Source organism: Macrobrachium rosenbergii, chromosome 4, assembly GCF_040412425.1.
Source record: "Macrobrachium rosenbergii isolate ZJJX-2024 chromosome 4, ASM4041242v1, whole genome shotgun sequence".
NCBI classification, from domain to species: Eukaryota; Metazoa; Arthropoda; class Malacostraca; order Decapoda; family Palaemonidae; genus Macrobrachium; species Macrobrachium rosenbergii.
The window spans coordinates 47648190-47669671 of NC_089744.1; the positions used below are offsets into that span (position 1 = coordinate 47648190).

The window sequence follows — 21482 nt, forward strand, 5'->3', positions numbered from 1 at the left end:
TCCTGAAGTAGGGCATAGCCAAGGCTGTACAGGCGTGAGGCGTATGTCTGCAGGATCACAGGCAAGGCTGGGTTGGAAGGTGCCAGGACTGCTGGTGAAGTTAGAGCTGTCTTGACATTCTTAAATGCTTGCTCATGGTCAGGTGTCCAGATAAATGAGCGTTTCAGGCTCCTGAGCAGGCGTAGAGGCTGTGCTGCTGATGAGATATCTGGGGTGAAGTCGGCAAGTTGATTGGCGAGACCCATAAATGACCTGATATCTGTGACATTGGGTGGCATGGGGAAGTCATGTATAGCAGATACCTTGTCAGGGTGTCTGCCTCGGTGCCGTCAGGTGATAAGACATATCCGCAGAATTTAACTTGAGGGGCAGCTACGGTGAACTTTTCCTTATCGAGGGTAATGCCGTATTTACGGCACCTGGTCAGCATTTGGTTTGTGTTGCATGTGGGAAGGGAGACCCTTGTCTGATATAAGGATGTTATCTATAACCACCATTTGGGAATACCTTGTAGAGCCATATCTCCACGGAGGCAATAGGCATCACCCGTCGCTGCAAATCCCATCGGGCCATGGCAGTGCTGAACTGCAACCTGAGAATTTAAGTGAGTGTAATCCACAGTGATGCAGACACCTTTGTCCTTGGGTACCAGGACCATGGGGTGGCACCATTCGGAGGGTTCATCTCCTACAGGCGTGATGATTCCTTGTTGTATTAAGGAGTCAAGTTCTTCTTCTACTTGATTCTTGAGGGCGAACAGAATGGGCCTGGGCGTATGCACAGCGAAAGGTGTAGCACCAGATTTCAGGTGGATCCGCATTGGATGACCTGTCATCTTCTTTAGTGGCTGAGTCTGCAGATCTGCCTTGGGTACGAGTACATCGTTGAAATGGCGGAGAAAATAATCCTTATCAGCTGCAGGTGATGTCATGGCAGAGTCAGGAATCTGGGCACACCTGTTGACATGTGTAACCTTCTGAAGAATGGGCTTTGGGAATTCTGGTGACACTATAGCAAGGGCTTGGCAATGTCCATGGGAGAGGAGGGCGGTCTGGATATCCTCGTGAACATGTATGGTTACTACACATGACTTGTTCCCGAGGCAAAGTGTCGCTTGTAAACATCCCACAGCTGGTAGCATGATGGATCCGTCTGTGGTCACAACACCCATCGTGGGTGGAGGTGACAGTTTTGACCTGGGTATATGGAGTGCACCCAGGTGTGGTGCCAATCACTGTAATGTCTGCTCCTGTGTCGGGGATTAACTGGAGATGTGATGATGTGTCACCGAATGACAGGGAGACAGTGACTGGTGTAGGGGACTCGTTATCTGAGTTGGCACCCACGAGACGGCAGCTGGAGTTTGACTCAGTAGGTGATGGGGGTTGGTGTCCACTTGCTGTTGGAGATGAAGCTGTATATCCAGTCCGATTTGTCTTGGTAGACCTGCACATCTTCATGAAGTGTCCCTGTTTCTGGCAGGCACTACACTGGGCATCCTTAGCAGGGTATTTCTGAAATGGGGGCCAATGACCTGCGCGTTCACAGTTATTGCAGGTGGCACCCGAGGCTGGGCACTGTCCGGAGTTGTGCCTGTGGGAGCATTTTTGACAGGGGTCGCCGATAGTAGACTGTTGAGAACGCTGGTCGGGAGATCGATGAGAATTCCTCTTCTGTAGTCGTTGGTTCTTGTATGTAGATACAGCGCTGATCTGGCTAGGGGCGGATGCAATGGCTGATGCAGTCGCACGCGTAGATTCAAAGGAGCGGCAGCAATTCACAGAATCTGAGAGGGTGGATGAGGGTTGGAGGCTATAAGGCGTTGTATTAACTCTTCGTCCCTCACACCCATCATTATTACCATTTGCAACTGCTTTTCAGCACAGGAAGCGGGTTTGCCAGTGGATAAATCCACTTCATCGGTGAGATCCTTGAGGTGTGCATAGTAGTCTACAAATGATTCTCCCATAGCCTGTTTGCAGGACAATAACTGTGTCATAAGGCCTCATTTCTGAAACTGCGAAAATGCTTTTGCAGTGCATTCAACACCTCTGTGAGGGAAAGTGAAGTGTTGTGAGGGATGCCTAGTGTATGCATAAGCAGATGTTGAACTTTCAGGGAGATGCAGGTCCTCAGGTGAATCAGCTGGGCAGCTTGATGCAAACAGTCAAGTCCAACTAGGGCTGCATAATCCTCAAAACGGAGTCTCCAGTGATGAAAAGATTGATATGTTACATCTTGTTGCAGAAGTGGAGGGGGATGGACCTTAGGCTGGCTAGAAGTCATGGGTGTATTTACCTGTTGGGCTCCTAATGGCATGGCAGGAGGTGCCAGTGTGGTGTCAGGTTGCTGAGACTGTTGTGATGCTGCCAGCTGTCCTGACAGCAGTGTAAACAGAGCCATGAATCGCTGGTTATCTTCCTGTCTTGATTGCTCCATTTGTTGCCTGAAGGTCTGTTCCTCTTGTCTCCTTCGAGCTTGCTCCTTCAAGCTGGAAGTTTGAAGAAAATGTATGAGGTGCAATATGTCCTTATCATGGCCTCCTTGCCTGTTGGGAGTAAGAGGAGGAGGCAAGGAGGGGCTGATATCCTCATCAACTGTGGTGGGGCTGGTATCATCATCAGCAGTGGGGGGATGTATGGATCCGTCATCTCCCTTTGGATCATCCGTCTGATCCTCTCCTCTCTGATCCAATAACTCAATTAGCTGTTCCACTTGTTGAGCCATATGGAGTTGGGTATCATAAGAAAGCTTAGGATCTTTAGGGTGCGAGGAAAATGTCCAGCGAATGGAGGCGAGTGTATGCGTACGTGTGTTGTGTTGCTGATGTCGGTTGTCTTCTGGGCTCTTAGTGTCTATGGATGCATGAGAGGGAGAGGGGTGGGACACTCCAAGGAATCGCTGGGGGCAAATTTGAATAGCCCTATGCATTGGCGAGGGGAAGCAGTCTCGCGGCTCGCAACATAACACTGCACTGATACATTAATAGTAATACTGCCCTTCACAAACACTATATCACTCCTGGAGACACTTATGCACGTAGACAGTCGATAATATCCTGAGTCACTGTAAGATCCAAGGTGAGAGGCAAATACAACAGTGATGGTTGCTTGAATTTCGAACTTAGGGTCTGGCTGATTAAAGTCTCTATCGAGTGAGCGGCTACATAACGCTGCACCGTGTAATGTGATGTCTCACTGCAGCATGTAATGTCTTCCCACTGAAGGGTGATGAAATGAAAAAGTAGATTCTTTCTACTCCCATTTGATTAACCCTTTAACGCCAAAGCCCTATTTTCAAAAACGTCTCCCATATGCCGGCGGCCTCGAGAGGTAGCGCCAAGCGGAAAAAAGTTTTTCAAAAAATCACAGCGCTTAGTTTTCAAGCTTAAGAGTTCATTTTTGGCTCCTTTTTTCTCATTGCCTGAAGTTTAGTATGCAATCATCAGAAATGAAAAAAAAATATCATATATGAATATTGGAATATATGACAGCTTAAAAAAAAAAACTCGTATATAATTGTATACAAATCGCTGTAAGGAAAACGGTTAAAGCTAATGAGTTAACTTTTTTAGTAGTATTGTACACTAAATTGCGATGATTTTGGTATATAACAGATTGTAAAACGATTAAAGCAACACAGAGAAAATATTATCACAAAATGATGCATGAATTAACGCATGGACGTAAAAATTTTTTCAAAAATTCACCAAAAATCAAAATATTGTGCTAGAGACTTTCCAATTGTGCCAAAATGAAGGAAATTTATTGAATATTACTAGACTGTAAGATTTTTAGCTTACAGTTGCATTTTTGAACCATTTTGATCGAGTTAAAGTTGACCGAAGGTTGATTTTTTTCTATTTATCGTTATTTCGATGTAAATATTTAAAAACTGTGAAGAGCTAAAGGAATGATTTATTTTTTATTGTATTCTACATGAAATTGCGCACATTTTGATGTATAACACTTTATGTAACGAATAATATGAAACGGCGAAAAAATTACGGCAAACTGACGCAAGAAATGACAGGATTTTCAGCGGAGTCATGTGCCATGAGCAGAGGAAATTATTTTTTCAAAAATTCACCAAAAATCTAAATAGTGTGCTAGAGACTTTCCGTTTGTTGCAAAATGAAGGTAAGTGATTGATTGTTACTCGAATGTAATAATTATGGCTTACGAATGCGTTTTTCGATCATTTCGGTCGAGTGAAAGTTGACCGAACGTTAAAATTTTGTCAGTTATCATGATTTTGGCGAAAATATTAAAAAACTGTGAAGAGCTAAAGGAATGATTTATTTTTTGTTGTATTCTACATGAAATTGCGCACATTTTGATATATAACACTTTATGTAACGAATAAAATGAAAGGGCGAAAAAATTACGGCAAGCTGACGCAAGAAATGACACGATTTTCAGCTGATTCCATGAGCAGAGGAAATTATTTTTTCAAAAATTCACCAAAAATCTAAATATTGTGCTAGAGACTCTCCGTTTGTTGCAAAATGAAGGTAAGTGATTGATTGTTACTCAAATGTAATAATTATGGCTTACGAATCGTTTTTCGATCATTTCGGTCGAGTCAAAGTTGACGAACGTTAAAATTTTGTCAGTTATCGTGATTTTGGCGAAAATATTAAAAACTGTGAAGAGCTAAAGGAATGATTTATTTTTGTTGTATTCTACATGAAATTGCGCACATTTTGATGTATAACACTTTATGTAACGAATAATATGAAACAGCGAAAAAATTACGGCAAGCTGATGCAAGAAATGCCAGGATTTTCAGCTGATTCATGTGAGCGGAGGAAATTATTTTTTCAAAAATTCACCAAAAATCTAAATATTGTGCTAGAGACTTTCCTTTGTTGCAAAATGAAGGTAAGTGATTGATTGTTACTCGAATGTAATAATTATGGCTTACGAATGCGTTTTTCGATCATTTCGGTCGAGTCAAAGTTGACCGAACGTTAAAATTTTGTCAGTTATCGTTATTTCGGTGAAAATATTAAAAACCTATGAAGAGCTAAAGGAATGATTTATTTTTTGTTGTATTCTACAAGAAATTGCGCAAATTTTGATGTATAACACTTTATGTAACGAATAATATGAAAGGGCGAAAAAATTACGGCAAGCAGACGCAAGAAATCCCAGGATTTTCAGCGGATTTCCGCAAGTGAGCTTAAGGAGAATTTTTTTCAAAAATTCACCAAAAATCTAAATATTGTGCTAGAGACTTTCCGTTTATTGCAGAATGAAGGTAAATGATTGATTGTTACTCGAATGTAATAATTATGGCTTACTAAATGACGGATCGTTTTTTCGATCATTTCGGTCGAGTCAAAGTTGATCAAGGTTGATTTTTCTATTTATCGTTATTTCGATGTAAATATTTAAAACTGTGAAGAGCTAAAGGAATGATTTATTTTTTGTTGTATTCTACATGAAATTGCGCAAATTTTGATGTATAACACTTTATGTAACGAATAATATGAAGCGGCAAAAATTACGGCAAGCTGGCGCAAGAAATGCCACGATTTTCAGCTGATTCTGTGAGCTTAAGAAAATTTTTTTCAAAAATTCACCAAAAATCTAAATATTGTGCTAGAGACTTTCCGTTTGTTGCAGAATGAAGGTAAATGATTGATTGTTACTCGAATGTAATAATTATGGCTTACGGATGCGTTTTCGATCATTTCGGTCGAAGTCAAAGTTGACCGAAGGTTGATTTTTTTCTATTTATTGTTATTTCGATGTAAATATTTAAAAACTGTGAAGAGCTAAAGGAATGATATATTTTTTTGTTGTATTCTACATGAAATTGCGCACATTTTGATGTATAACACTTTATGTAACGAATAATATTAAATGGCAAAAAAATTACGGCAAGCTGACGCAAGAAATGACACGAATGACACGATTTTCAGCGGAGTCCGCGCGCGCGGAGGAAATTTTTTTTTTTTTTTTTTTTTCAAAATTCACCAAAAATCTAAATATTGTGCTATAGACTTTCCGTTTGTTGCAAAATGAAGGTAAAGGATTGAATATCACCAGAATATGAGATTTTTTGCTTACCCAAAAGAGACCCAAGTAAAAAAATATATAAATATATATATATATATATATATATATATATATATATATATATATATATATATATATATATATATATATATATATATATATATATATATATATATATATATATATATATATATATATATATATATATATATATATATATATATATATATATATATATATATATATATATATATATATATATATATATATATATATATATATATATATATATATATATATATATATATATATATATATATATATATATATATATTTATATATATATATATATATATATATATATATATATATATATATATATATATATATATATATATATATATATATATATATATATATATATATATATATATATATATATTTATATATATATATATATATATATATATATATATATATATATATATGTATATATATATATATATATATATATATATATATATATATATATATATATATATATATATATATATATACAGACATTCATACATAAACACATATAAATTATATTGTTTTTACTTTGTTCTGAAAACATAACTAAAAGGAATGGTTGTGAAAAACTTTGTATTTGCATAAAATGAAATTATACAAAACAGCAATGAATACAGATATATAAAAGCTTGTAATAAATATAAAACTAAAAATAAATTCAATGCAGAATACTCACTCGTAAATATAAAACTAAAAATAAATTCAATGCAGAATACTCACTCGTAAATATAAAACTAAAAAAAAAATAAATGCAGAATACTCACTCGTAATCCTGACTCTTCGTGCTGTTTCTTGTTTTCTCCCTCCTCCATTGAAAAGTCTTGCATTTTTTTCCTCCCAACATGACGGGGCACAAGCGGAGGAGGGAGACGCGCGCCCTTACTCCTGGTGGGCCGCCCTTCGGCGGCTTGCTGCGCCCTCCGGTGTCGCTCGGGCAGGCTCACTCCAATAAATAACCGCATTGTGGTACCTGCGGTTACACTCATCCAACCTGCAAAGTGCTACCTTGCAGGTGCGACACACGTACCGGCTGTCTCTCCTCTTGCCATTCATATGGCACACCGGCACCGTTTCTGTCTGCCCCCTTCGATGAGCTCCAGTGTGTGATCTCCTGGCTGCAGCCGACACACAGGGTCGGCTACCCGACGGGACACTGGAATTGAGGCGGGCAGCACCTTCAGGGGCGGCGGCATCTTCAGGGGCGGCGTCATCATCAAGGTCGGCGGCAGCAGGGGCGGGCGCCGGCAGGATGAGGAATTATGATGTCGGGGTATCTCACGACATCTGACCTTTCCTCTCGGGGCAGAGCTGGAGCTCGGGGCAGGAGGGCGCCGTTGGAAGGCCACTCCTCCGGATCAAAGTTGATGAGGGCATTCCCAGCCACCTCAAGAAACTGGATGTGGGTCAACCTCCGAGCGTCCGAATTATACCCACAGTAAATGATGTAGGCATTCTGGAGGGCCAACTGAAGGAGGTATTTGAGGAGCTTCTGTGTCCACCTCCTGGTTCTCCTGGCAAAGGGATAATACTGGATGAGTTGATCAAAGAGATCAACTCCTCCCATGTGCCTGTTGTAGTGCCCGATGACAGTAGGGCGTTGGACACGAAACTCCTCATACGTAACTCAGCCCTGCCGGCGTGTCTTCTTCCGCTGGGTGATCTCCTCTTGGATGGGCTCATGACTCGTCGTAATCATGGGCATGAGTCGGACCCCTTCCAACAGATGACGAAGACATCTCCTTCCACCGCCACTCTGTCTCTCCTCTTGCAAGATGTTTGGTGGCTAGCAAACCTCTTGAGGACATTCGGGCCCCACGCACCAACCGAAGGGTACCACTGACGTGCACACCTGCTTCATACAGTTCCTGGGCCATGGATACCGAGTTATAATAATTATCCATAAACAGGTGGTATCCCTGGTTACGGAAACGATTCACAAGACCGAAGACAGTGTCACGCAGCGTGGAGAAGACCCCAGAATACACCAAGAAGTCCACGATGTATCCAGTGTTGGCTTCCGTAATAAAAATAACTTTACACCATACTTCTTTGGCTTCTTCGGGTTGTACACTTTGATACTTAGACGCCCTTTGTATGGCATCATACCCTCATCCAAAGAAAGGTTCTTGAAGGAACCACGAGTCTGGCACCGTTCACGAATGAACTCCAACACTGGGCGGACTAAGATGAGGCGGTCGGGTTATTCGGGGTATAGCCCTTCAGTTGAAGGCGTTGAAATACCTGTCCAACGCCAGGAAACTATCACGGGACATAATGCTGGCCACATTAGGCGACATTTTAAAAAAATTCTGCCTCCAATATTGCCTGACGTCAGCAGCAGGCATCATCCCAAAGAAAATGTGGAGCCCCAAAAAGTGCGCCATGTCCGTGAGGTTGCAGCCCCGCCAGCGGTGCGACAACGTCGTCCGCAATTCCTCACGGCAGTACCGAGCGTAATCTACTGTCTCCGCAACCAGGAATTCAAGCAATTCCCGCGTCAGGAAAAGCTGAATGAACCCCAGTACTGTGAGAGGCACAGGGACGGTCAGTCCAGGTACTGCCGTAAATGGGTGCATGTTAGGTGGGGTGGGGTCCTCCGACCACCCCTCATCACTTTCGGACGAACGGCCTTCACCCGAGCTGCTGCGACGTTGCGACCTTCTACGGGTTTGCGCTCGCGCACGCGCACGTGCATGGGCACGTCTTCGCACTCTCACACTCCCAGCTGGGCCGTCTCCATCACTTTCTGTTTCGTCCCCACCAGCCACAATCGAGTCATCCTCTTCCTCCTCCAACTCACTTTCTCCCTCGTAGGCACTAAACCCACTAAACTCTAATTCACTTTCCTGCTGAGGATCCTGTACGGACATTGGTGGCAAATATTCGTCATCGCTGACGTCAGGCGTTATGTCGTCATCGCTAGATGACCAACTACCACCGAAATCAGGACTTTCGACCTGCTCTCGATCGAGCTCCAACAAGTACTCATCAATGTCCTTCTGTTGGAGGCCTCCCAAATGTTTTCGGATGCCCCTCAGGACACCCCGATGCTTCCTAGGGTCGAAAAGGAACGGGATGTGGTCCTTGGTCGCCATAGGTCACACGTGGCCAACAACACGCTGCTGAGAAGTTGGGTCACTCTGGTTGCTGGGTCCTTCTCCAGCATCCAAGTCCAAAACTCGCCTCACACGCTCACTTCCGACAGGCAATGTGCGCCTTTCACTCTCCTGACGCCTTTGCGACATCTCTGCAAACGTTCTGTTGCAGCACGTCATTCGCTAACACTCGCAAAAGTTCAGCAAAACACGTCTGCGTCAAAATATCGCTCCCGCAAGGCGCTACTCTGATGCTCTCTGCTGCGAGAGGGGGGAAATTCGTGCATGCACGTCTGGGTGACGCTCAGAAACAAAACAACAGCTGGATCCGTGAACTCCCAGCATCCGCCGAGGCGCGGGATTTGAAATCTTCCGCAAACTAGGCCTACAATTATTTTTCCGCGAATATTTAAAAAAAACATTTTCAGTCGATGTTTGCAACGTCCACTCGGCATTCGACAGACAATTTTGGACGCCGTTTAAAACGTCCAACAGGCGTTTAAGGGTTAAGAGACAGAAACAAATGTGAGAGCGGAGGATAAGATCCGATGCTCTCCACTCATCAGCAACCACTGGCTATCTCATGCATCACACTTGGCAGGAAAGACAAAAGGATTGTCTGCTAAAATACAGTGTTTCCATGTTGCATAATTCAGCTAGTGATCTTACAGTATTTATAAGAATATATAAATAGTTTAAACATGAATGAAATATCAAAGGTAACATAAGCATACTTCTTCCTGTAAAATAATAATGAAAGTGTGCGTGAATACATATACCCTATTTGATATCTATACAGGCATGGTCATAGATACAGTCACATCGAGGGTTTTCCCGTGAGATCAGAGAATGGAAAAGTCCAAGGCTGTAGCTCAGTCCTTCCTCTCAGAGCAGTCCTAGCGAGCTCGTCAGTGGCAAGTGATGCTGGGTCTGTTAACCTCCCTAGAGAAGTTGGTCCCTCATGGTCATCTACATCTTCGGTCTCTGCAGTGGAGGCTAAAAGTGTATTGGTCCCCTGCAAGGGATCCTCCTCATTTTCTAGTTTCACTGATGCAAGAATTAAGAGAGGACCTGTTGTGGCGTTTGGATGAAAGGAACTTGGCTGTAGGGGTTCCCTTTGATTTTCCTCCTCCAGAGATCCTCTTGCTCTCAGATGCCTCATGTGAAAGGGTTGGGGAGCACATTTGGAAGGTCTTGTAACATCCGGAGTGTGGACTCCACAAGAGAGGCAGCTTCACATCAATGTTCTGGAGCTCAAGGCTGCCTTCCTAGCTCTTAAGCAGTTTCAGGAGAGGGTGGTGGGGCACCCGTTGGTGCTCATGTCAGACAAAACCACAGTGGTTGGCTATGTGAACAAGCAGGGGGGGCTGGTGTCACGTTAACTACACTCCCTGATAGTGCTCCTTCATCAGTGGACGATAGATTATTCAGTGGATCTCTCTGCCAGGTATATCCCAGGCAGGAGGAACGTAGTGGCGGACAATCTGAGTCGTCGGAGTCAGGTCATAAGGACAGAGTGGTCTCTGCACTAGGACATTGCAAACAGGCTCTTTCATCTGCGGGGAAGTCCCTCAGTAGACCTGTTCGCAACAAGGTTCTTCAGAAAACTAGAGGTCCTCTGTTCCATGGTTCCAGATACCCTTGCAGTGGTGGAGAACGCCCTGCAACACTCCTGGGACAATCTGGAGGTCTATGCCTTCCCTCCATTTTCCCTAATCCATCAAGTTCTGAACAGGGTAATGGCCTCTCTGAACCATAGAATGACCCTAGTTGCTCCCATGTGGCCCCATGCGGAATGGTTCCCCGATCTCCTAATCCTGCTGTCAGAAGTTCCAAGAGAGATTAGTTTGTGGCACAACCTTCTGTGTCAACCCCACTTGCAGAGATTCCACGACTGAGTAGTCCTTATCTCTTAACGGCTGGAGACTATCCAGTATCTCCTCCGAGTGAGAGGCTTTTCTTGCAGAGCAGTGTCAGAGATGTCTGGCTGTCTCAGATCTTCCTCAGCCATGTACCAAGGAAAGTGGGCTGTTTACTATGGTTGGTGTCATCAGTGGAGTCTCTCTCCAATCAGAGCTTCTGTTCAGCAGGTAGCAGATAGCAGACTTTGCTTTTCTCCGCCGAGAGAAACAACTTTCCCTGTCTTCCATCAAGGGCTACAGAACTGCCTTGAGGGCAGTTTTACAAATGAAGGATGTAGATCTTTCTTCTTCATGGGAGATCTCAATGCTTCTCAAGAGCTTTGAGCACTCTTGTCCTCCAAAAGAGCGTAGACCACCCAGTTGGGACCTGACTTTGGTATTGGGCAGCCTCACCCATGCCCCATTTGAGCCTCTGCATCGTGCATCAGATAGGAACCTGACTCTCAGGACAGTTTTCCTGCTGGCTCTGGCCTTCTCAAAGCGAGTTGGTGAACGCCATGGCCTGTCCTATGATGTCAAGCATACAAGGGGCTGGATGTCTGTAGCCTTTAAATTTGTCCTGGAATTCATGGATAAGACCCAAAACCCCTCTTATCATGATGACAGATTTGATTCCTTCTCAGTTCTGTATCTTAATGACTTTGTTGATACTGATCTGGACGAATCGCTCCTTTGCCCTGTCAGAGCACTTTGCTGCTACCTGAAGAGGACTGAGGTGCCAAAGACTTTTCCTTAGCACTGCCGAAACAAGAAAGAATTGTCCAAGAATACGATCTCCTTTTGGCTGCATGAGACTAGCAGACAAGCCTATGGTTTGACTTCATGCACGCAAGAGCACATAATGTTAGGGGTTACGCCCTTCTTTGGCATTTAAAAAGAACATGTCTGTTCAAAGGATTTTGAAGGCTGGCACATGGCTTTGTCAGACCACCTACACTTCCGCCTATCTGCGGGACGTTGCCCACAGGTCCTTCGACACTTTTTCCTTGGGTCCGGTGGTGGCTGCTCAGCAGGTTGTTTAACTCATCCAGTGCCCCTAGCGGGACAGTTTGTATCTTACCTAAGATGATGGTATGAAAGTGAGAATGAATGAGATGGCTGGTCTCTTTCAGTTTCCTTTCTTTTCTTCTCTAACCGGTGGGTGAAGAAATCATTCCGTCATGTGCTGGATCAGGTCTGGTACAGCATTTTTGTGTAAGTTTTGCATATTCCTACATGAACATAAAACTTTCACAAAAGCAAGTCCATCCCCTCTCTAGCAAGGGGAGAGAGAATTGATTACGAACTATTGGTGGCCACGAAGGTTTGTTATCTACAGATATAGTTCTTCAACTTCCTCCTACATTGTCTCATCACATTATATGAAATCCCAGAAGTCTGACTGCTAAATAATTACTTATTTATTATATCAGAGGCTTTGGTTCCCTTCCATTAGCTTCTATAAGCCAGGAAGGGTTACTGGGTGTGCTGAACCTCCAGTCAGTTCTAGACTTTCTGCCCTCCCTCCAAAAGTGAGTCTATCCATAAGTTAAGACCCAGGCTTGTTCTGCATATGAACAAATGACAAATTTTTTAATCAATTTGTATTTTTCATAGCTAACAAACCTGCCGTCTTAACTTGTATGGCCCACCTCTAGCCACCCCTCAGTCAAGTGTCTTGGGATGGAAGAAACTGAGGTGTCATTCCTTCGATACATGCACAAAAGAACTTAACGGTTGCCACCTAGGCCTATCAGCCTACCTTGTTGCTACCAATTCCTTGTTTGTTATTTTCAGTGGTTTCCAACTGGTGCTAGAAGAATTATCCATAAGTTAATACCACAGGTTTCTTAGCTATGAAAAATACAAATTGATTAAAAAAAAATTTTCACTTTCAAACGATGTGATTTATTAAAAATAACAAAGATCATCATATAAAACGCCGTACTACTAACTGGGCTCCGCCCAGGGTTCATCAGACATTTCCTCTCCCTTGGCACTCTTAAATTCACTTCCTGCCCTGCATGGAGAAGATCACAATGATGCTGTGTTGGTAATTGACAAGGTCTGTCCAGCATGATCCCTATAAGTCTGTAGTGGATGTTTGTCATGTTTCCTTGGGCTTTCCTCTTTCCTTTTGATTTTATCATCCAGAGGGAGAAGCCCTCCTCAGCTTTCTACCTTCCTTGATTCACCATCTTACTGTCGTGCACAAGTTTCTTTTCATAACTCGTGTGACATATTATTGTTCCCTTCTTACCTGTGTCTTTCTTCTAAGTCGGCGACGTATTCATCCACAGCGTCTCTTCTCGAAGTCAGTAGCTCACTAGTCTATTTTTTAGAAGGGATTTATATTAAATGTAATTATATCTCTTAGAAAGGTGTAATGGAAACGAAATGGGTAGCTTCTTACTTTAATGATGAAAGTTAATTACATACACAAGTACAATTACGGTTACAGTTTTACTCTCTTGAAAACCACTCTTGCTAGTCGAAGTTCAGTTTCTGCCTGGTTAAGTAGCCGCGGTCAGGGTATGGTTAAGTAGCCCGTGGACAGAATCTGGTTAAGTAGCCTGCGGTCAGAGTCTGATTGGGACCACGGAAGCTAGGGGGAAGTACTGCGTCTTCTCGTACTGGTGACTAGCAACTCTATCTTCCTTCTTTTGGCTTCGTTCTTCTCTGGAATCCCTGCTTCTCTTTGCTATCTTCCTTCTCCTCCCTTGAAGTTACTCATTGGAGGATATTATCTGTAAGGCCTCCCCTCGAACAGCTTGATTGGGAAGGACAGTTGTGCGTGTTGTCAGAATCTCTCCTTAGAGGATTTGATTGGAAATGACCTCGGGGAGTTGTTAATGGCTCCTCCCTAGAATGTCTAATCGGAGAAATGGTGAACTACTTCTCTTTGTCCAGCCCCTTTTCATGGAAATTCATGTAAACGCCTCCTATTGAAGGCAGGGTTATAGATATGGCTGGAACGTTGGCTCCTGATGAGGTTATAGGTTATGCTTGGTCAGCTCAGTTGCGAGGGCACAGGTTCCAGATTTTATGATTGGTTTTATGGCCCAGATTTTATGATCGGTTATATGGCCTTGGGCACGATATACTCGCTCACTGTTTTGAGTTCATGTAAAGACGGTTTCCTGCTTTTTAGCTTACTCTACATGTCTAGCCTCGGTAATGCATAACAACTAAGGCTTAATTGTTGTTCTCTCTCTCTCTCTCTCTCTCTCTCTCTCTCTCTCTCTCTCTCTCTCTCTCTCTCTCTCTCTCTCTCTCTCTCTCTCCTCTTACTCAATCAGTCACTGTATAATTTATCTTTTTCCACTTCTCTCTTTTTAAGATTCTATTCTTATGCTTCCCTATTTAATCTTTCTTTACATCACTGCATTACCAATGGGAAATTGAAATTCTTGAATCAGATTTAATCTTTCTTTACATCACTGGATTACCAATGGGAAATTGAAATTCTTGAATCAGAGTCTCCTGTTCTCTTTAGGGGCTCTTCTGCTTTGTCCTTCCTCTTAAATTGCAGTTTCAAGGTAACTGTGATTGATGAGTTTTGTACTACAAACGATGGTTTTGCGATTTAACGATTTTATACACAGACCTATTTATCATAATCTTCAGTGGCCTGGTCCTTTCCACTCGCTCTTCCAGATAAAAGTCGGCACCGAAGAATGAGAAGCTTTAGTTGGTGGACAGTGGCCTGTGAGCTGTGCATGTGTATGTTGGTTGTACTTTTTCCTTTTCTTCAGGATGGTGTAACAGGTTCTGTTTTACACAGAATGAGGCTGACTATAATGATTGGGTTTGAATAAAAATATCTATTTTTATGTAAAACCGTTTTTTTTTTTTTTTTTTTTTTTTTTTTTTTTTTTTTTTTTTGGTAATAGAAAAGACTAAGCAACCCATACTATAGTCAAACTCAGCCTTTTAGTCTGCCAAGGCGTTGGCCTTGTTTACCCTGGATTTTCCGCACCGTTGCCACGTCTCCCCAGGTAAGTACTTCCGCCACAGACTTATCTTTGCTCTCATTTTGACTTTTTTTCCACACCACCATGGAGGTAAAAGTCTAGGTGCGTTTTTTTATAGATGTTTCCCCAGTAGGCCTAATCCTCTTTATGATGTTTAATCAGAAGATTCGTCGTCTAAGCTGTCTTCGATGTTGATGACGAATGACTCGATAAATCTCTCAACCGCTACTGCTACATCTTGTTTTGCATCTTGTTCCTGAAGCTTCTCCGTGTGTTTTATTGCCTGCTTCCAGTTTTCCGCTGTCACAGTGCTTAAAGCGTCTTTGACCAAATGCTTAAGTTCAGCAACTTTGAATGTGTTTTTCTTGGAAATGTAAGTTTTTACCTGAGCCCATATGAGCTCTATCTGGTTGTACTGACAATGGTATGGCAGGAGTCGTACAACTTTATGTCCTGCTTCTGAAGCAATTGTGTCAATCACGTAAGTTTTCTTTCCATTACACATTTTTTTGGCAAGGTCATAGAGCTCCACTTTCAGCATGTCACGTGGATGTGCACTGTTCTTTATCAACCAGTCCTTTATTGCTTCTTTTCTCCAAGATGATGTTGGGTTTTTTTCAAGCACCATCGAGTGGTAGGATGCGTTGTCCATCACAATTACAGACTTTGGGGGGATGTTGGGTAACAACTGAGTCTTAAACCATTGCTCGAAAACTGCAGCATTCATCTGATTGTGATAATCACCATTTTTTGCTTGAAAAAATAGTTCAGCATTCTTGACAATGCCCTCTTTCGTTCCTGCATGAAGAATGATGAGGCGATTTCCTTTTCCGGTAGGCGGCTTTACTCCTGTTGCTTGTTTGGAGGCCATGTCAGTCCAACACTTTGCAACAGTGTAATTCTGGTTGACCCAAGTTTCGTCAAGGAAAACGAAGTTTTCGAAGGACTGTCTGACTTGCCGCATCTCTCTCAAAAATTTTGTGCGAGCAACAGCAACATCACTTCGTTCCATAAGGAACTTGCAGCCATCAACTTGCAAAAATCGGAAGCCAATCTGCAAAGGAACTTGCAGCCATCAACTTGCAAAAATCGGAAGCCAATCTGCAACAGAACTCTTCGAAGTGACTCAGTGCTACCATTGTAAGATATTTTATCTCTGAACTCTTCCAGGACTTTGTAGAGTGTAGGGATTTCATTTCTTTCGTAAAATTCCAGTACAGTTCTTCTCAGGAGACACTTATTAAAGTCATAAAAATTCGTAACTGTTGTAGGCTGAGTTTTTGTCGGTGAATGGAAGATAGGTTTCTTGTGTTCAGCCTCTGACCACCATTCTTGATTTTTGGAGCAAATCCTTCTAACTGTCCTTTCGCTTACTTTGGTGGCTTTGGCTGTCCGAGCAAGGGCTTGAGTGGTTGGTAACAAAGGTGCGCCGTTGGCCTTTTCATCTAAAAAGTACCGATTGACATTGTAGATTACTTCCTTCGCTCGACTGTGCAGGCGGGGGCAGCGAGAAGTAGATGTTTCCATGGTGGGTTAGTGACACGGAATGACCTAGTCGGGCTGAGGTGGCAAAGGCACACTGACCCAGCACAGCGGTGTTGTCAAATCTCAGGAAAACATTTTTAATAATTTTGATTTCCCCAGCAAAAACTTAGTCATTCTTAAACGTAAGTTTTATTATAAAACAGAGTAATTACCTTATATTTATTTATAAAAAATATCAAGAGACATTTCGTCATCACTGTCGTGGCGTATTTAGAGAATGTGGCAATTGTGCGGAAATTCCTGGCTTAACGCGGCCACTGCCTTAGTGGCCAAAAAGGCTGAGTTTGACTATACATTGAATTAGTAAGGTAATATTCAGTTTTGAGATTTGAAAGTAAAGCACCAGCTAACAGTTTTTTCAAGTTAACACAAATGCACTTGAAGCAACAATAAGTGTAAAGCCATTACAAAACAGTACTGAAACAGCATGAACAAAAACAATACAGGTAGTCCCGGTTAATGGCGATCTGGTTTTACGGCACTTGTCTAGTGACGAAAATCAGCAATTATCAGCGCAGAAAATTGCCGATTTCCACTTATTGGCACCAATGATTGGGTATTGGCGCTGACACATACCTAACAGAGGCGCCCGTAACTGAGAATTGGCGCTTTTCAGCTCTGATAAGCCCTGAAAGTTGCAGAAAAAGCGCTGACAATCGCCGATTTTCAGTTAGTGGCGATTTTCGGTTATCATCATACCCTTAGAACAGAACCCCTGCTGATAACCGAGGACTGCCTGTAATAGAAAATTATCTGCATTAACTTCCTGAGAGTACCACCAGACAGGTGAGGCAAGTGAAAATTGTATTATCTGTTAACTTATTACTAAAGGTAAGAAAAAAATTGTGATGAACAGGAATGAATTCAATGAAGTTAACATTGTTAAATAACACACAGTAATCCTGGATGGTTTCCAAGTCTGGGAATTTGTGAAATCTGGTGACAAGTCAGTAGGCACGCACAGAATAATTCTGTTACCCACGTATGGTCCTTGTAAGGAACATTTGTGTATATGTCAGTCTACCTGAGTCAACTGATCTGGATCTTTTTCTTTTATGGTGGAACCCCTATGGCAGGGTAGTGCCATCAGTGCTCCTCACATGGTGTGCAGTAGGTGTTACTAAAGGGTTTTTGCAGCACCCCTTCAAACCCTAGATGCACTAATTCTTTAGCCTTTTACCTTACCTCCGTTCCTGAATTCTTTCTAACCTTTACTGCTGAATAGCCTTATAGGTCCCAGCACTTGGCCTTTTGCCAAAATTTTATATTCAAATCTGGTCCTTTTCTCCATCTTGTTGTTTATCTTCTCTACACTGTTACTAATGTGCAATTGTTGGTTTTACCCCAGAGTCACCTGTAGATCATTATACTTCATCTCATTTATTTTCTGGCATTCTTTTATGTTACTGTCCAACCATTCCGACTCCCTCTTCACTGTCTTCAAATGTTGAATGTTTGAAGGTGCCACAGTGCTTGGCTTTATAGCCTGAATTTCCTAATTTGTTCATTCATTCGTCAGTAGAATAATGGGTTCGTAATTTCGTAAGACAAAATAGGCTATGTTGAAGTTATGAGTTTGTGGTGAAACAAATTGCTTAATCGCAATGAGTTAGTGTTAACTAGGTCATCAAAAAAGTAATTATGTAATAGGAATTGTGCAATGAACAGCCTTGGTGGTTGTGTTCTATACATGATAAATTAATTCCAAGTATGTATCTTGAAGCAATAGCGTATTTTGTTTTTTTACTGAATGGTAATTGGTTTAGTAAAAGAAAATTATTTCAACCAGTTTTTTCTAATAGAAAAGTAAAGATAGAAATTATCAGGAATTGTAAAATGGACTCTGGTTGGAGAGGGGAAAAAATTTTTTTTCTTTTGTTTTTTAGGATCGACTGTTAGCTGAACTTCTGAAACGTCAGAAAGACTGGATAGTAAATTACCATGAACATGATTCTCTATTAGAAAATCAGACCAGTGAGGAGCTGTCAGAAGAGGAGCGTAAGGCTGCATGGGAGGATTATGAGAATGAGAAGAAAGGCTTCTGTAAGTATGTTTTTTTATGTCAAGAACCAGTAGTAGAGTATTACTTTTGCATTCTGTAACAAGTTCATGATTTTTAAAGAATTTTTAGTAAAAATATGGTGAATTAGTACAATCGGCTCAATTTTATAAGTGACTGCCCTGTCATAACAAAGGTTTAACGCTGTATGTGCAGTGTATTATGTAAAATATGAAAATAAATCCCTGGTAAGTCTTAGCTTCTTGCCATATTATAGAATTTATGGGTAGAATACCTCTTTCATATAGCCTCATTCCATCAAAATCACTTTTAAAAGTACCAGTTTAGATGATTGGTGAAAATTTTCCTAGCCTAACACGTCCGAAAATGCTTCAATTTTGCGATCCACCCACCTGTTCATGTTGTTCTTCTTTCACTATACAATCCAGCGTATGACAACAAAAACCACAAAACAGACTTACAAACCAAAATTACCGACCTACTTTCAGAGAGCTCTCTCTACCGTGCTACAATCTGTTCAACTCTGCCGCCCGCGTTTGTTTACATTTTCCTCCCTCCTGCCATTTTCGTCCTATGACGTCACTTCCTATGACGTCACAACAAGAACAGATACTTTTTAAACATAAAGAATGCTGTACTATAAAAACATCTTAAAAATTAAATGTGCTTTTTGTACATTTTGTAATGCCCATACCATTTCATTAATGCAGAAAATAAAAATAAAATAATGACTAACTTATAAAACTAACATATAATCACACTTATCTCCTTCTCCCTCGGCTGAAATAAAACTAACATATAATCACACTTATCTCCTTCTCCCTCCCCTTCAGCCTCTTCTTATCCTAATCCCTCCAATCTCCATTATTCTCCAATTCTTTACCCTCTACGTAAATTCTAATACTTTCTCCTGAAACTCTAGCTTTGGTCAACACATCAGCTATTTGATGCTTTCCTTTTATCCATCTCACCTCACTTATCTCTCCAGATTCTATTCTTTCTCTTAATGCTGAAATATCAATTTTTAATCTCTTACTACTTAACCCAGTACTTGATTTTATTGCAGTCATTAGGGTTTTACTATGAGTTTTAACCAGTGCTTCTAATTTTCTCCCTCCTATCTCTTCCCACAAATCTTTGAAATATATCAATCCTTCTATGGCCTCCGCCACACTCAGAGCTTCTGCTTCAATGGTGGACTTTGCTATTCTTCTGGATTTTCTGGATTTCCACCGTATGGGACTTCTCTTCTTACCTTCTGTCAATGATATCACATAACCTAATTGAGTATTACCATCTTCAATACTGTATTCCCGATTGAAGCATCTGCATAGGCTTCCCAATAAATCTTTTCTTCTTCTAACTCACTTATTATCAGTTTTCCCATGATGCTCTTAGTTTTTCTCACTATTTTAATCAGCTTTCTCATATCTTGAGTCTTTCCTTCTTTAAAAGCTTTACTTAATTCACTAACATCATATGGTACTTCTGGCATGGTATGTAGCGATACCCAATTCAACTGTCCTACCACTGATCTCTGTTCTGTTAACTCCTTTTGTCCTAATACTCTATTACCTGTAAATCTTCTAGCTTCTGGTTCTCTTTTAGAATTTATATACTGCCACTGATTAAGACAAATTCCATTTTCCTTATGCTCTACTATTACTATTACTTGCAGTTTTCCTTTCAATTTCCCAATTGTTTCCTTTAAAAGTCCTTCACTTCCTCCATAGCAAAAATCATTTACATGTGTACATAAATACTGTTCAATTTATTGTCTTTCCTCCAAAAGAAGATATTAGGTTCTAATCTACTCCTCTCACCTTTAAGCTCCTCCACCACATTTACCACCTTACAATACCATGCCTTTGCTGCATCCTTGAGCCCATAAACAGTTTTCTTCAGTTTCCATAATCCACTCCAGCCATCTTCACTAGATGGTTTTAAATATACTTCTCGTATTATATCACCTTGTAGATACGCAGTTTTTACATCTACGTATAACAATTCCAATCTTTCAGTTTTATTAATGTCAAACAAAATTTTTAAATTTCAGCCATTTCTTCTTCAAAACCTCTAGTTACCAATATTGCATTACATATCCTTCCCTCCCCCCCTTTTACCTTTTCAGTTACTATCCATCTTGTAGATATAGCTTTTTGTCCAATGTCATTTACCTCCTCATATACCTTGTTTTTCCTCCAACTTTGCAGTTCTTCTTCTTTAGCTTCATTCAACTTGTATTTTTGAATCCTAGCAAAACCTCTTCTTCATCTTCAGTTTTTCGTACATGACTATAATCTCTTAAGTTAACCCGTCCCTTGTCACCTGACTGTAAGTTTTCTACATTGTATGAATCAGCCCAAGATTTGCTTGATCTTTTTCCTGCAAGACTCAATATAGTCCACTCTTCTACTTGTCCTGTATTTTTGTTTATAGCTCTAACTCGGTTTCCCTTTCTGAATTTGGGTATCTCTTCTATTAACTCATCTTCTGTTACCTCACTTACCCCTCCATCTTCCAGTGTTTCCTCTGCCAAATCTCTTTCTATAGTTTCTTCTATATCTGCATTCCTTCTTCAGCCCATTATCATCTCCTTTCCTTCCTTCCTGCCCATCTATATACCCTTCCTTTGATGCAAGGGATTCGTCCTTCACAGTGTGTGTTTTGTCTATTTTAGCTGTCTTCTCTTTTTCTGGTGATAGTCTTTGAATCCTAGTAACATGTATTCTAGCTACTTCTCTTAGAGAATCCCTATGTTTAACCACTACTGTTTTACCGGGTACTCCCACTACCTGAGCAGGTCCTCTCCATTCATTTTCATTTTCTCACTTATAGAATACCTCGTC

General features: G+C 41.4%; 1 protein-coding gene across 8 annotated transcripts in view; it reads left to right on the forward strand.

Annotated features, from left to right (window-relative positions):
- Positions 1-21482, forward strand: part of LOC136833991 (transcriptional regulator ATRX-like) — a 402256-nt gene that overhangs the window by 298478 nt on the left and 82296 nt on the right. For all 8 annotated transcript variants that reach the window (XM_067096278.1, XM_067096295.1, XM_067096286.1 and 5 more), the window contains one exon: positions 18500-18656. In XM_067096278.1, the coding sequence (XP_066952379.1) occupies positions 18500-18656 (157 nt within the window). The remainder of the gene's footprint in view (positions 1-18499; positions 18657-21482) is intronic.